General features: G+C 42.4%; 1 protein-coding gene across 1 annotated transcript in view; it reads left to right on the forward strand.

Moving 5' to 3' along the window:
- Positions 1 to 1613: 1613 nt before the first annotated feature.
- LOC140196982 (extracellular calcium-sensing receptor-like) overlaps positions 1614 to 16702 on the forward strand; it is a 25690-nt gene continuing 10601 nt past the window's right edge. The window contains exon 1 of the mRNA XM_072256917.1: positions 1614 to 1717. Coding sequence (XP_072113018.1) covers positions 1614 to 1717 — 104 coding nt within the window. The remainder of the gene's footprint in view (positions 1718 to 16702) is intronic.

Here is a 16702-nt window from a genome sequence, read left to right on the forward strand (position 1 = left end):
TGCTGAAGGGACCTTTCACGATCAGAGGGAAGAGCCTGGATTTATATTGTCTCTCTCAAGATCCGAAGACGTCCCAAAGTGGCTTACCACTTCAGCTACTATTGCAATACATTTAATCTCCGAAGACGACATGGTGTATAGGGACACATGTATTCACAGAGAAGCAGCTGGGGGAATTCTCAGAGAAGATGAATTGCTTCCAGCAGAAGAAGGGCAATGTGCTCTCCCAGCAGCGGGCCGAGACTTTCTAATGAAATCCAAAGGAACCCCGGAGAGTTCGAAGGTTCTGTACTGTTAATAATTGAATCCAGATATGCAATTTTGTCATTAGACACCTGATCCCATCCAGATTCCAGCATTTGCACTCTTTTGCTTCCCCAGCAGAATACAAGTATCACTGATAATTTCACACACGACTCGCACTTGGGAAGAGTTGAAAAAATCAGCCAATAATGATGTATTGAGGAACCAGAGCGGGAGTCTTTTATTGACCAGGAATTCTGTCCGAGAGGCAACAAAGTCTCTATTGCGAATTGTCTTAATACTGCTCCCTCGAAAAAGCTACGTCCTTTGCCCCCGATTCTACTCCCTGTAAATTCATGACTCTGTGGGCATATTCTGCTTGAAATCCAGTGAAACATTTGCCGATGACACCACTGGAGGGTGCAATATTACACAAATGATTAGGCAGTGTACGAGAACGAAACAGTGTGCTTACATGGTGTTATGATTAAAAAAAAAACTTCCAAGATATGCTGAAAATAAAAACGATGGTTGTTGACTTCAGGAATTGCGATGGTGCACTTGCTCCTTTATTTCAACGATGCTGAGCTTCAGAGCATGGAGAGATTCATAGGAGTTAACATCCCAAATTCAAATTTCAAAGTAATATTAACATCAAAGTATATTTATGTCATCCTATACTGAGATTATGCTTCTTGAGGTCACTTCAGAGTAAATACAAAGAAACACCAGAGAATCATTGGAAAACACACAGACCATGACGGATAACTTGTGTGTAATAGACAACAAAATGCGTAAATACGTAAAGAAATAATTATATTAACAGGAAAGCTTATAAAGAAAAATAATAACTGAAATGACAAAGTTCAAAAAAAATTATACACATTGCAATGCACGTAGATTAACATGGCCTGGGACAGAAGTTGGGAGAGGAATAACAGATATTAAAGATCTACATAATAGTCAGTTAAAACTTTAAAAATATAATTTCATCAACCAAAAGAAGAATCAGCACTCCAGACAAGCATATGCAATTTTGATAAGAAGTAGACACCACTAAGCTTGAAAGAGAGCATATCCCAGAAAAAAAGAATACGTCATCATAATTGAAGAAAAAGTTCATCAATACTGTAGGGCTCTCAGTAAAACTAGACAGACAGTTAACTGTTAATTGCTTATTACCAAAATGGCTTCTCTTACTGTTAACTGCTGAGCAAGGGGTTCTCTGTAACAGCAATGTTTGGGTTATACAATGTGATAATGGAAACTGTATTTATTTGTCAGCTAATGGAAGTCATGTTCTGTTATCTTGTATATGTGTGCTGAGTTGAGGAGCGCGGGCTTTTCTAGGAGGCGAGCGGAGAGGACGGATGTGTGAGGAACGGACAGCGGTTCTAGGGCGGCGGATACCGGACCTCGGGGGTTCGGAGGGTGGCTGGAATCTCGGAAGGACGTTGTGGATGGAATCGGAGGCGTGAGTTCCAACGTATTAATATATTATGTGCACAAGACTGATAAGTTACTTATGTGGCGCCTTATCATTTAGTTGTTGCTACTAACCCATCACCAAAATTAGCTATAAAGTATAATTCTTTATTCCCACTTTGTATATTGTTTCATATTTGTGTGTTGGCTGATCATTGAGCGACTCACACCTTATCGGCGCCAAAGCATTTGCACTGTTTGGCAGGGTCGACGGCGATTCAGCCTAGGCAACGGGAGTCAGTGGGGGCAAAGGGCCGTTACATTTTGGGCCTCGTCTCGCGGATTTGAATTCTGTCAGGATAAGGGGTAAGTCGCCCGAGTTAAATTAGAATGGATGGGCGCGGATAAGATCGAACTTTGGTATGAGATCACGGATATACCGGTTACTCATGCCTGCGTATTAAGTGGGGCGTTTAGGCTGACTGAAAGCCGGGTGGGTCTTTTAGGGGGGATTCAGAATCTGCGTCAGGAGAAAGGGGAAAAGCTTTCTGAGTATCTTCTTCGACTTGAGCATGAGCTAAATTGCTTGAGGCGCCGGGGAGTCATTTCGGCCGCTGAGGTGGATCGGATAAGGATCGACCAGGTAGTCAGGGGCGCGCAGAGACATGATGCGATCGCTAAGAACCTCCGGCAGTCTCGTAGAGCGCGTCCACACCCCCCCCCCCCATCCCCGCCACACACACACACATCTTTTGTTCTGTTGCTCAGAGAGGTAAGGGAGGAGGAGTACGAATTGGAAGCGGAAGAGGGCTCTGTTAACAAGGTACAGTCCTCGGTAGTAGACTCTTGAGGTGAAATGACCGGGGCCAGTTACACGCGCGAGACATAAAAGGGGGTCGTGGCAGGTGGGGTCTCTCTGCGGGAGGGGACTAGCGGAGAAGGCCCCTCCCAGAAGCGAGGGATGGCACTGAGACCAGGCGGAGGCCGGGGTCCGGCGAGGCGAGGCGTGTACTATAACTGCGGGGAAGAGGGGCACTTCAAGCGGGAATGTGGAGGGAGAGTTCCCGGGTGTCCCAGCGGAAAGGGGGGTCGGGAAACTTAGAGGGGAATCAGTGAGGGAACGAACTGGAGTCTCTGGGAAAATACGTTCCCAAAAATGCGCCGCGGGATCCTCGAGAGGAAAAGACCCTATCCCAGAAGGATTGGTTGGGCCCCGATCCAGCGTGTCGATAAATTAGTTTACTCATGTTACTCACGCTAATTTACTGTGATACAATTGTCCTTAAAAAGCTGATAAGCTTGTCTTGTACGACTTCTATATATTAGAATAGTTCATTACTACAGAACGTATTTGCACCCACCATCTATTATATTCAGTTATCACTTGAACTCTGCTCTAAGCAAGATTAAACCAACATAGATTCTATTAATACTTTGCAGAACAGTTACATTATTACATAATCGATCATCAGTTGTCAACAAAACTTCCACTTTAATATGTGTGGTCGAAGCATCGTTCACAATTTTACTTAGTTTTGGTTTAAGAACAGCATTTATTCATATAGTCACAAACGGCTTTGGGAACTAGTACTATTTCGGTAATGGTTAAGTTCATACGATATATACAGTAGTTTTCGGAGTTATAGATTAATATAGCATTAATGGAGGCCTTTCTGCCGAGCTCCTCCATGCTGCCCATGATACACTTTTCAAATGTCCCCATTTGGCACATTTCATGGCTTATCTCTATCTCATTCCATTTATCTCCGGTTTGTTGTATTTCCGACCTGCAAACCTGGCTGATCAAACTCTTAGAAATGTTACCATTCATGTTTCCCATCCTTTCCCATTTTATCTACCTGTTGAAACAAACTAAAGAACGTAGCAGTTAGCAACTCCATCTGGACTGACGGCAAGTCGTCAGTGATGCAAATCAGAAAAGTGCAGAACAGGTAAATAATAAGCTTTCAGATCATAACGGAGTATATTGTGAGGTCGGAGTCCAACATATCGTGCATCTGAGCCATTTACCGGTCTCACACAGTAGGATTGGAGCTGTTCTTGAGTTTTGCTGCTGTATTCCCAGAAAGCTATTTTAGGTGTTCTAGTTGGACCAAGCATAGTGAGGAACGTGGTAGATTGATGTGCCGTTGAAAATGAGCTTTGAACAGAGCCCCGACATGAAAACAGGAGGCATTGAAGAAAGTCCAATATAAGCAAATGAATAACAGAAAAAAATTGACTGCTATACAGGTATAAGTTTAGACTGCTATAAGTTTAGAGTGAACTTGGAGTAGGTTAAAAGGTTGGCACAATATCCAACATCCTGTGCCGAATTTCCCGTACTGTGCTGTCATACCTGTTCTGTGTTAATAATCCATTTCTGAAATTTGCACTGAAAATAATGTTTGATCAAGACTAAAATGTTAATCAGCCATTTCTGCCATCCTTGAATATGCATATGCTTCACCTAATAACCTTTTCTATGTCTGTATCGTATTTGGTTCTATGACTAACTCCGAAATCCCGTTCCAGACAGCTACTACTTTCTGTGCAAAAGGCGTGCCCTCAGGTCTCCATTAAACTTATCCTCTTTCATCTTGTATTCATGCTCAGGAATTTATGGAATCACTGCCCTGCGGAAAAGGTGCTGACTATCTATGATAACTATCTCTCGTAAAATTTTGTAAACATCTATCAGGTGTTGCCCTTCTTGGCTGTGTTTCATTCAGGTAATTATTCTCCTGTAATCCGTTAACAACTGATTTGCATGGGGCTCACCACATTCGGAACTCACCACAGCCTTGATCCAACACAAACTGCAGTCTTAAAACAACCTGGCAGCAACCACACTTGATTTGAATACAACATTAGTCTATGTAGCATCAACGAACGGTAGCAAATCTAATCGAAATCAACAAATAACGGTTTCTCTTTATTCTCTGCTACAGACTAAATCACCGTGAAGGTTCCTGACAGTGTATTTACAACTATTTCATCAATGAACATCTGGATTTGTGTACACCCAGGGTGATGGACAGCTTCTACCCCCATTGCTAGAAGGGTATTGAATGGTTCTGTAGTGCAATAAGATCGATTTGCAGCCTACCTCGTTCCGACCATGCACATAGCTATCTACCTGCATTGCACTTTCTCTCTAAATATACCACTAAATCCTGCATTCTGTTGTTGGTTCCCCATCTACTACTGCGGTGTTCTGTGATAAGGTTATCTCTATGGATGGCATTCAATGCAAAGTATTTCAAAGTACCTCGCCACACGTAAAAATGATCATCATGTGCCAGCCAAAAGAAATGGTGGAGAAACATCATTCACTATTCATGGCCCTTTTCAACAGCGCTAAAGACTTTGAACAGCAGTGGAGCAGGATGGCGGAGAAGCTGCGTCCGTCTTGAAGGATCCCCATCACACAGGACATATATGAGCTGAATATACTTAATACAATTTACAGTTATTTTTCTCATTATTATGTACTGAATTGTACTGCTGCCATAAGTTTTTTTTTAAAAAATCACGGCATATGTTGGTGATATTAAAATTGACCCTGATATCTATTGGCACAATAAATTTACCTCCGATTTACATTAGTTCAGGATTATACACATTGCTTTTAGAAATGTGCCGGTACCAGTAAAGCAATATGACAAAAAAAAGGTGGATCGTCACCTGTCACTTTTCCGAATATCTCTGCCACCACTACATCGGCGGGATGTGTGTTAACATACAGCGACTATGGAAAACTGTTGAGGATGCATCAGCCTAACCCAAAAACAAGCCTCTACGGAACCTCAGTAGCGAAGCTGTTCTGCAAACACCACAAGGTAGGTGTCAACGGATAGAGAGTGATTGCGTCATAGAACGATAGAGCATTGATCATTTCAACAGTAAGTAGAAAAAGCTTGTGAGAAGGGCAGTGTTATGATAATTGTGGGGGATTTTAACATGCGAGTGGACTGAGAAAATCAGGTCAGCAGTGGATGTCAAGAGAGAGAATTTGTAGAACGTCTGCGAGATGACTTTTTAGAACAGCTTGTTGTTGAGCCCACTAGGGGATCGGCTGTATTGGATCAGGTGTTGTGTAATGAGCTGGAGGTGATTAGAGAGATTGAGGTGAAGGAACCCTTAGGAGGCAGTGATCATAACAGGATTCAGTTCACTGTGAAATCTGAAAAAGAGAAGCAGAAACCCAATGTTTTGGTATTTTAGTGGAGTTAAGGAGATTATAGTGGCCTGAGAGAGGAACTGGCCAAAGTTGACTGGAAAGGGACTCTGGCGGGAAGGACAGCACAGCAGCAGTGGCTGGAGTTTATGCGAGGTGAGGAAGGTGCAAGACAGGTATATTCAAAAAAAGAAGAAATTTTCGAATAGAAAAAGGATAACACCGTGGCTGACAAGAGAAATCAAAGCCAAAGTTAAAGCAACGGAGAGGGCATACAAGGAAGCAAAAATTATTGGAAAACAGAGGATTGGAAAGTATTTAAAAGCGTACAGAAGGAAACTAAGAAGGTCATTAAGAGGGAAAAGATGAACGTGAACGGAAACTAGTAAATAATATCAAAAAGGATATTAAAAGCTTTTTCATGTGTATAAAGAGTAAAAGACGAGTGAGAGTAGGTATAGGACCGATAGAAAATGATGCTGGAGAAATTGTAATGGGAGATAAGGAAATGGCAGAGGAACTGAACGAGTATTTTGCATCAGTCTTCACTGAGGAAGACATCAGCAGTATACCGGACACTCAAGCATGGCAGGGAAGAGAAGTGTGCGCAGTTACAATTACGACAGAGAAAGTACTCAGGAAGCTGAATAGTCTAAGGGCAGATCAATCTCCCAGACAATATGGAATGCACCCTCGTGTCTGAAGGAAGTAGCTGTGGAGATTGCCGAGGCAATAGCAATGATCTTTCAAAAGTCGATAGAGTCTGGCATGGTTCCGGAGGACTGGAAGATTGCAAATCTCAGTCCGCTTTTTAAGAATGTGGCAAGGCAGCAAAAAGGAAATTATAGACCTGTTAGCTTGACATCGGTGGTTGGGAAGTTGTTGGAGTCCATTGTCAAGGATGAGGTGACGGAGTACCTGGAGGCATATGACAAGATAGGCAAAACTCAGCATGGTTTCCTTAAAGGAAAATCCTGCCTGACAAACATATTACAATTTTTTGAGGAAACTACAAGTAGGCTAGACAAGGGAGATGTTGTATATTTGGATTTTCAGAAGGCCTTTATCAAGGTACCACACATGAGGCTACTTAACAAAATAAGAGCCCATGGAATTACGGGAAAGTTACATACGTGGATAGAGCGTTGGCTGATTCGCAGGAAATAGAGAGTGGGAATAAAGGGATCCTACTCTGGTTGGCTGCCGGTTACCAGTGATGTTCCACAGGGATCCGTGTTGGGGCCACTCCTTTTTACGTTGTACATCAACGATTTGGGTTATGGAATAGATGGCTTTGTGGCTAAGTTTGCTGATGGTACAAAGATAGGTGGAGGGGCCGGTAGTGCTAAGGAAACGAAGAGTCTGCAGAAAGACTTGGATAGATTTGGAAGAATAGGCAAAGAAGTGGCAAATGAAATACAATGTTGGAAAGTGTATGGTTTTGCGCTTTGGCAGAAGAAATAAACGGGCAGATTATTATTTAAATGGGAAGAGAATTCAAAGTTCTGAGATGCAACGGGACTTGGGAGTCCTCGTTCAGGATACCCTTAAGGTTAACCTCCCGGTTGAGTCGGTGGTGAAGAAGGCGAATGCAATGTTGGCATTCATTTCTAGAGGAATAGAGTATAGGAGCAGGGATGTGATGTTAAGGCTCTATAAGGCGCTGGTAAGACCTCACTTGGAGTAGTGTGGGCAGCTTTGGGTTCCTAATTTCAGAAAGGATGTGCTGACGTTGGAGAAGGTACAGAGAGGATTCACTAGAATAATTCTGGAAATGAGCGGGTTTACATATGAGTACCTTTTATCCGCTCTTGGACTATATTCCTTGGAGTTTAGAAGAATGAGGGGGGACCTCATAGAAACATTTCGAAGGTTGAAAGGCATGGACAGAGTGAATGTAGCAAAGTTGTTTCTCAAAATGGGGAAGTCTAGTACGAGAGGGCATAACTTAAGGATTGAAGGGCGCCCATTCAGAACAGAGATGCGAAGAATTTTTTTTAGCCAGAGGGTGGTGAATCTATGGAATCTGTTGCCACGGGCAGCAGTGGAGACCAAGTCATTGGGTGTATTTAAGACAGAGATTGATAGGTATCTGAGTAACCAGGGCATCAAAGGTGATGGTGAGAAGGCGGGGGAGTGGGACTAAATGGGAGAATGGATCTGCTCCTGATAAAATGACGAAGCAGACTCGATGGGCCGAATGGCCGACTTCTGCTCCTTTGTCTTATGGTCTTATGGATCCAGACACTTCCGGTTAACCGATCCATGTTAGCATGGTACATACTCAGCTAATATCATCTAGATTCAACATTTCTGTCTGTGCGGCAGCACAGTGTTAAGCCATCTCAGGAAATGTTTAATTGAAGATTTATACATAAAAGTCAGTGAAAAGATCTTATTTTGCCTAGCACCGATAATCATGGTCATCCTTATGCTCAGTCCAAATAGATCAGGCAAAACTACGTGGTGGGAGACACCGGCGATGATCAAGTACACTTTCTAAACACGAAATACTCTGCAGATGCTGGGGTCTAAGCAACACTCACAACACGCTGGAGAAACTCAGCAGGTCGGGTAGCATCCGTGGAAACGATCAGTCAAAATCTCGGGCCGGAACACTTCGTCAGGACTGAAGAGGGAAGGGGCAAAAGCCCTATAAAGAAGGTGGGGAGGAGGGTGGGAAGGAGAAGGCTGGTAGGTTCCAGGTGAAAAACTAGTTAGCGGAAAGATAACGGAGTGGGGGAAGGGAAGCAGGGAGATGATAGGCAGGAAAGGTGAAGAAGGAATAGGGGAAAACACAATGAGTAGTAGAAGGAGGCGGATCCATAAGGGAGGTAGTAGGCAGCTGGGAGAGGGGGCAGAGGGAACTCTTTCTTCCCTGAATCCCATGCCTTCTGACTTTCTGAATAAACCTACCGTGTGGAACCTTGTCAACTGCCTTACTAAAATCCACTGCACTATCCTCATCTATATGCCTGGTCACCTCCTCAAAGAACTCTCTCGGGCTTGTTAGACACGATCTGCCCTTCACAAAGCCATGCTGACTGTCCCTGATCAGACCATGATTCTCTAAATGCCTATAGGTCCTATCTCTACGAATTTTTTCCAACAGCTTTCCCACCACAGACGTAAGTCTCACTGGTCTATAATTACCCGGACTATCCCTACTACCTTTTTTGAACAAGGAGACAACATTCGCCTCCCTCCAATCCTCCGGTACCATTCCCGTGGACAACGAGGACATAAAGATCCTAGCCAGAGGCTCATCAATCTCTTCCCTTGCCATGATGAAATGGCGGACCAGACTTGATGGCTCAAAACTAACTCAGCTCCTATATCTGGTGGTTTTATGGTCTTATATTCTAATTGGTTTGTAGTCTTAAAGTAATTAAAAGTGGTATGTCTACATGTCAGCAAAAGAAGCTGATGTTGTGGAGGGGGAGTGAAATACTGCAGGTGCTGCCAGGAGGTCACACTAGACAAGAATAGTACGGAACTATTTAGTAGATATCTTTTTGTCAATATTGGCAGTTGTCTTTTCACTATTTGCTTTCATGTTTGTAAGTTTGATAATTGACGCATCACATTACGCTAAAGTGCTAAGAGATTTTAGACAAGTTTTCTTTGGTGTGTAACAGCCACTTTCATGATTATCAGATTTTTCATAAACAGCTTGCAGATCAGTGCGCTTATTGCAACTACACCTTGACTTGTTATCTTCGCCTCTTCCCTGGGCCATCCATTTATTTTTGTATATCCGACGTACTCCTTGTATATGTTTTACTTTGTTGAATTTTCTGCAAGTCTTGCCTTTAACGGACATTTGTCCGTTAAATATGATCCCCTGTCACAACGGAAGGATAATTTGTTCGATAAGGTCTATTTCTGTTTAGACTTGAAAATTTGTTCATGCTCACTTACACGCTTGACTGGAGCTCAGCTGTTCCCCTTTTTTGTGCATTTCAACAGCTGTTTCAATTGCTCTTTTAAACATAAGTTGTGCTCCAGGACGGAGATGTCTTAAATGCTCTTGTGTAAGATTCTACGAACTAATCTATCATTCTGTGCGCCGTTCGGACAATAACCGCACTGACAATCCTCAGACTATCCCTTTAATTCAGCCACGTGCCATGAAACCGAGTCCTCTTCCTATTGTTTCCACTTATTATCCTCAATTAGCAATCCGCACAGACAGGACCCAGGCTGTAAAAATAGGGGATACGCTCTCCTCCACAATCTCTCTGAGCACCGGTGCCCCACAAGGCTGTGTACTCAGCACCCTGCTGTACTCACTGTACACCCATGATTGCGTCGCCAAGTTTACATCGAACTCAATATATAGGTTTGCTGATCACACCATAATTGTAGGCCTATCTCGGGTAATGATGAGTTTGAATGCAGAGACGAAGTTAAGAACCTGCTGGCATGATGCGAAGACAATAACCTATCCCTCAACGTCAGCAAGACGAAGGAATTGGTTGTTGGCTTCAGTAGGAGTAGCGGACCGCACAACCCCATTTACATTGGTGGTGCGCAAGTGGAACAGGTCAAAAGTTTTATGTTCCTCGGGGTCAATATCACAAATGAGCTGACTTAGTCCAACCAAGCAGAGTCCACTGCCAAGGAGGCCCACCAGCGCCTTTATTTCCTAAGAAAGCTAAAGAAATTTGGCCTGTCCCCTAAAACCCTCACTAATTTTTATAGATGCACAATTCAAAGCATTCTTCTAGGGTGCATCACAACTTGGTATGGAAGTTGTCCTGTCCAAGACCGGAAGAAGCTGCAGAAGATCGTGAACACAGCGCAGCACATCACACAATCCAATCTTCCGTCCTTGGACTCACTTTACACCGTACGCTGTCGGAGCAGTGCTGCCAGGATAATCAAGCACACGACCCACCCAGCCAATACATTTTTCGTCCCTCTTCCCTCCGGGAGAAGGCTCAGGAACTTGAAGACTCGTAAGGCCAGATTTGGGAACAGCTTCTTTCCAACTGTGATAAGACTGCTGAACGGATCCTGACCCGGATCTGGGCCGCACCCTCCAAATATCCGGACCTGCCTCTCGGTTTTTTGCACTACCTTACTTTCTCTTTTCTATTTTCTATTTATCATTTATAATTTAAATTTTTACTATTTGCTATCGATTGGTACTCCAGCGAGCACGAAGCGCAGAATCAAATATCTCTGTGATGATTGCACGCTCTAGTATCAATTGTTTGGCGACAATAAAGTGTAAAGTATTTTAATCGTTCCGGTTCCAAAAGTTCCTGCATTATTTTCGTGATATCAGCAAAGCCCATTTCGGTCACTTTGGTTGGAGCATTCCAACACCTAAGCAAACTGTTAAATCTAGCACACTCAGCAAAATTAGTACTTTTTTTCTCATTCCCCATTCCATTTGTTTTAAAATATTGCTCAGTTTGTTTCTGTATACAGCATTCAATTAGTTTTGTGCAATGAAACGCGTCGATCGTTCCGATGCAGCCAGCAATTTCTGATATTTAAAAAATATCTTTGATTGCTATCAGTGTTAACAAACAGTGCATGCTGTCATTGTTTGTTAACTCGTGATTTGCTGTATTTTTAACTTATTCGTTTCTCTATTTCTCTTCCGATGAGACCAGAGCTGCACTGCGTTTTCTTTTTTACCTGGATTGTCTCGCTGCGGTTCTTCAGATAGGTAGTCGTCTCGGTTTGGTTAAGCTTCCTCGTTGCCGATATTGTGTTTTGTAACACGAAAGCTTAAAACTAATTTACAGCAAAATGCAGAGAGTCAGAAATGCGAGTCTAAATTAGTGTTTACTTTTACGAGAGGCACTTATGTGTCATGTGTTGTATTGACGAATTACATTTACGTACCGGATATATAATCATTATGAATTAAGCAACATAGCAGGCACACAATTATTCAAAATGACTGAAAATAACTGCACAAGAATATCTAAAAGAGTAACTTGATTAAGTTTCTTTCCGTTGTTTCATCCTCTTTCAGCGGTCCAAGGAACCCATGTGAAGCAGGTGGATTCCACAGTTATACCCAAATCTAAGACCCACTATGGGGTGGGTCTCAGCACTTCCTTGAACATTTTCAGAAAGAATATATCATTACACTCTGGACTGTCCAACCCGGAGGATTCGTCATAGGACCAGTATTTTCGCTCTGTACAATCTATGGCAGGATCATCGGCTTTCGAAACAACTGAAATTACGATTCCCCAGTTACTCCCTCCTACGGCCCACACTGCTATGCTGGACATGTACTTACTTTATAAATTACCTCATGTTACCCATAACCATCTATTTTTCTAAGCTCCGTGTACATGTACAGGAGTCTCTTAAAAGACTCTTGCTTAATTTGCTTATATTTCTCCAAGAAATATTTCTCCTATTTGTTAAATATTTCCACTAGTTGCCCATGTTCCACCCTGAGTCTCTGGGTTCATAATTTCCAACATACAGTATTTCTTCGACATAAAACTATAATCATTGTGTATATGCCTTTGGGCGCACTGTTGGATTTCGAGTCCCTCTTCTAACTTACGACAAGTTTCTGCATTGGCGCACACAACTGTAAGTGAAGGCAGTTCGAGTGGAATGTTCTGATTTTCCTCTGCAGTGAAGGGCTTGTGGATGGAGGTGATGATTTGAATGGCTGGCCTGGAGAAAATGTGTCAATCCTATAGGCAGATTTACAGTAATTTCTCCTGCTTCTGCTTACTTTGCTTGACAACGTCCTGCTTCAATGCTTCCCTACTCATCTCATCACCTTCGTCATTCCCATGCTTGCTACCTCCTTCAATCTACCTTTCGGCCTTATTCAATTTCCCTTTCAGTCTACACACAACCTTAACTAATTTAACTAATTCGTTTTTGATTTTTACAACTTGTTCTTCAATTACTCACCCGTCTCTCACTCTCTCCCTCCCACTTCCTAGGTGCTTCTGCTTCTACATTGACTCTGTATTCTTCCATTTCGTTCTGTAGCTCCAGTATTTCTGTACTATGTCATTCCTGGCACTTCGTTCTCTCTTGCAAATATACATAAACTTTATACATCTTTCTTCTTTGACCGTTTTTTCGACCACCGACAGTGTTACTCCGGGTTACAGGTCGTAACCAACCCGCTTTCTCCATTTCCTGGTCATCCTTATCGTGTTCAGGAAGTACTGTCTATATTCTATGAGCTCTCCCCTCTTAACAATTAAGCCCACATTTTTGATGTATTAGTGTCTTACTCTGTGTGGGAAAACCGTAGAATCAATAATGCAGGGATATTTCAGTTTCTCCATAAATGGGATAAATATTTAATAAAAGGAATCAAGTTGAATTTTCTGCACCGTGGTCTACCTTGTGTTCTGATTCTAAGGTTTCCCCACACGCAGTAGGACACGCTTACATGTATAGCCTTGCAATGTTGTTCACCCACCAGGTGCACTCAAATCCTCTAACAATGTAATCCACACAACCACATTCTCACTAGCCACACTACACTCATTTCATTGCCCATCGAACGAGTATACGCGCACCCATTTGGCTCCCGAAAAACTTGCGCAATTGGTAGTCTTCTCTCGACAAAGTACCCAGAACTTCTGGTAGCTGGTCCTATGCACAAATGTACAAACACAACAGGAGCCAAACTGTACGTTCGCATCTACCTCTTGTGCTCTCTGCCTGGTTCTTTGTTACTTCGCAATCGCATGGCTATTGGCCCAAGCAGATCCGAGAATGAGGTGTTAGAAATCAGAATACTGCCCACCCCGCCACCACTTAGACTACTGAAGTTGCGAGCCATACAATTATGTTCCGAGCGTATCCCGGACGAACCTGTAATGTTGTGACTGCGATTGAAACAACAAGGAGACTGGAGATATGGAAGTATTTATTCATTACAACAAACAGGCATTCTAATGCAGACCCACTCTGTAGAATATTCCAAACTCAAAGCACATCACATTCATATTTATTATGGTCAAGGGTACAAAAAGAGCTTCAATAGATTATTTATAGGCACAACGACATCGTTTACTTCAATATGTTATGTCTGGCACATGGTTCGTTTGGCGTGATAGTCATAATAGACCAAGTTGTAATTTAAAAGACACATTTGAAGGTTCAAATGTCTTTGCTGGGACACGGAGATTCACACAGATAGTCTACTTCGGAGGACAGCGAGCCGGACAGGCAAGATACGTCTTGCAAGGGCCGACGCTAAGTACACAATTTTCAACTTTCAATAGATCAGCAATTTATGTGCCAAGTGTCAATATCAGAGTGGTTTGCAAAATTCTCTCTTCCACTGGTGCAAATTACTTAATCCCTTAGTTTCCTAGGGTTGATGCAGATCAATGAATATAACTCCAATGTACAACGTTTGGCTCATGCCAAAATATGTCTTTGCCACTTTACAAAACATATGTCTTAGCAGCCCGCCTAAATGTCCCTTTTAAACTGAAAATGATTATTTCTGTAACATACATAATGATCTGAACATTGTTTCTCGTTTAAATTAAATTTCTGCTATACTCAGATAAATCCTATACTCCTTAATAATCCCGAACCAATCATAATACTCACTTCTGCCTATTGTAACCACAGTAAAATATCTTTGACCCTAAGATCAAATTTTCCTTTTGCATTAATTTGAATGGCCTCACTTGTTCATGTTGGATTTATTCGGCATATCGGTACCTACACCCTGATTTTTGTGCGGATCTCTTTGAAGTCAAATGACATCCCCCCGCCACCTACTCGCAACACCACATAAATCTGTCTCAACACCAGAACCAGAAGCATGATATGTGGCTTCACTTCATTGATATAGATCCCGAAGTAATGTAGTCCAAGCACAATTCACTGCCGCACCGTTCGCAGCTTGACAAATTCCGTGAAAGATGTAACTATACTTTTTTTTTTGCATTTTGTCTTTTGTTCAGTCATGGACTCGGTGACAGTGTACTATCCTTAATTCTGTATGTTATAACGTTGTGGAACAACTCCATGCAGGGAGCTTTACTGAAATTCTTCTGAAAATCGAAAAGAAACAACACATCTTCCTCATTAATTCTAATATCCACAACCTGTAAGAAAACTAATACAAATCGTGAAATGAATTCCCATTTATAAGTCTCTGTTAACACATTACATTTCTTGATGTATATTTCTCTACCTTTGATTACATATTCCAACATTTCCCTACGGCTGTTGTTTGTCATGCATTTCATCCAAATTCTATGGTTAGTTTGCCTACAATTGTAAATTGGTATACTAATTAGTCATTGAGTTTATTCATGGCACAGCCACTGATGTACTATGAAACTCTTCGCTTGTATGGCTTGCATATATTATAATTGTTTATTTCAACAGGAGGCATTAACTAATCGACCCATTTAACACGTATTTTCATCTCCCATCTCTTTTGCGCTCCTCACTATTCGCCATGAAGTGTGCTATGAAACCAAAATAGATACCTTGAAAATTTTGCGTAACAACTGCACCATCATCATAATTGACAGCCAGTGGTCTGCATCACTTCTACTGTTGGCCGAGGATCTTTCACTATTTCACGGTTTTGGTTTAAGAGCAAAATATATTCATACAGTCAGAAACAGCGTTCAGAAATATTTGGTAATAATTAAGCTTACGCATATACATTTTCTTTTTCAGGAGTTACCGATTAAGGCAGGTCGTACCTTACCAGCCAGACTGAATTGTTTGAGGATGTGACTAATCACATTGATGAAGGTAGAGCAGTACGTGCAGTGTTTATGCATTAGAGCAAGCATTACTTAAGGGACCTCATGCAAGGCTAGTTGAGAACGTAAGGAAGAATGGGATCCAAGGGAACACTGCTTTGTGCATCCAGAACTGGCTTGCCCACAGAAGGCAAAGAGTGGGTGCAGACGGGTCATATTCTTCATGGAGGTCGATGACCCGGTGGTGTGCCTCAGGGATCTGTTCTGGGACCTCGACCCTTTGTCATTTTTATAAATGACCTGGATGAGGAAGTGGAGGGAGTAAATTTGTTGATGGCACAAAGGTTTGGTGTGTTGTGGATAGTGTGGAGGGCTGTCAGATGTTACAGCGGGACATCGATAGGATGCAAAACTGGGCTGAGAGCGACAGATGGAGTTCAACCCAGATAAGTGTAAGTTGGCTCATTTTGGTGGGTCAATTATAATCGCAGAATATAATATGAATTGTTAGACTCTTTGCAATGTGGAGGATCAGAGGGGTCTTGGGGTCCGAGTCCAGAGGACACTCAAAGCTGCTGCCAGGTTGACAAATGTGGTTAAATACGTCATACGAAGCATTGACCTTCATCAACCAAGAGGTAATATTGCAGCTGTATAGAACCCTGGTCAGACCCCACGGTAAGTGCTGTGCACGGTTCTGGTTCCTTACTACAGGAAGAATGTGGAAACTATAGAAAAGGTGCACAGGAGATTTACAAGGATGTTGCCTGGATTGTGGGGCATGCCTTACGAGAATAGTTTTAGTGAACCTGGCCTTTTTTACCTTGGAGCAACGGAGGATGAATGGTGACTTGATCCAAGTGTATAAGATGATGAGAGACATTGATCGTGTGGATAGTCAGAAGCTTTCTTTTTTTCCCAGGGCTGAATAGCAAGCACGAGAGGGCACAGTTTTAAGGTGTTTGGAAGCTGGTACAGAGGAAATGTCAGGGGTAAGTATTTTACTCAGAGAGTGGTGAGTGCGTGGAATGAGCTGCCGGGTACGGTGGTGGGCCCGGTTACGATAGGGTCTTTTAAGAGACTCTTGCATAGGTACAAGGAGCTTAGAAAAATTGAGGGCTATGGGTAACCGTAGATAATTTCTAAAGTACGTAGATGT

Source organism: Mobula birostris, chromosome 4, assembly GCF_030028105.1.
Source record: "Mobula birostris isolate sMobBir1 chromosome 4, sMobBir1.hap1, whole genome shotgun sequence".
NCBI classification, from domain to species: domain Eukaryota; kingdom Metazoa; phylum Chordata; class Chondrichthyes; order Myliobatiformes; family Myliobatidae; genus Mobula; species Mobula birostris.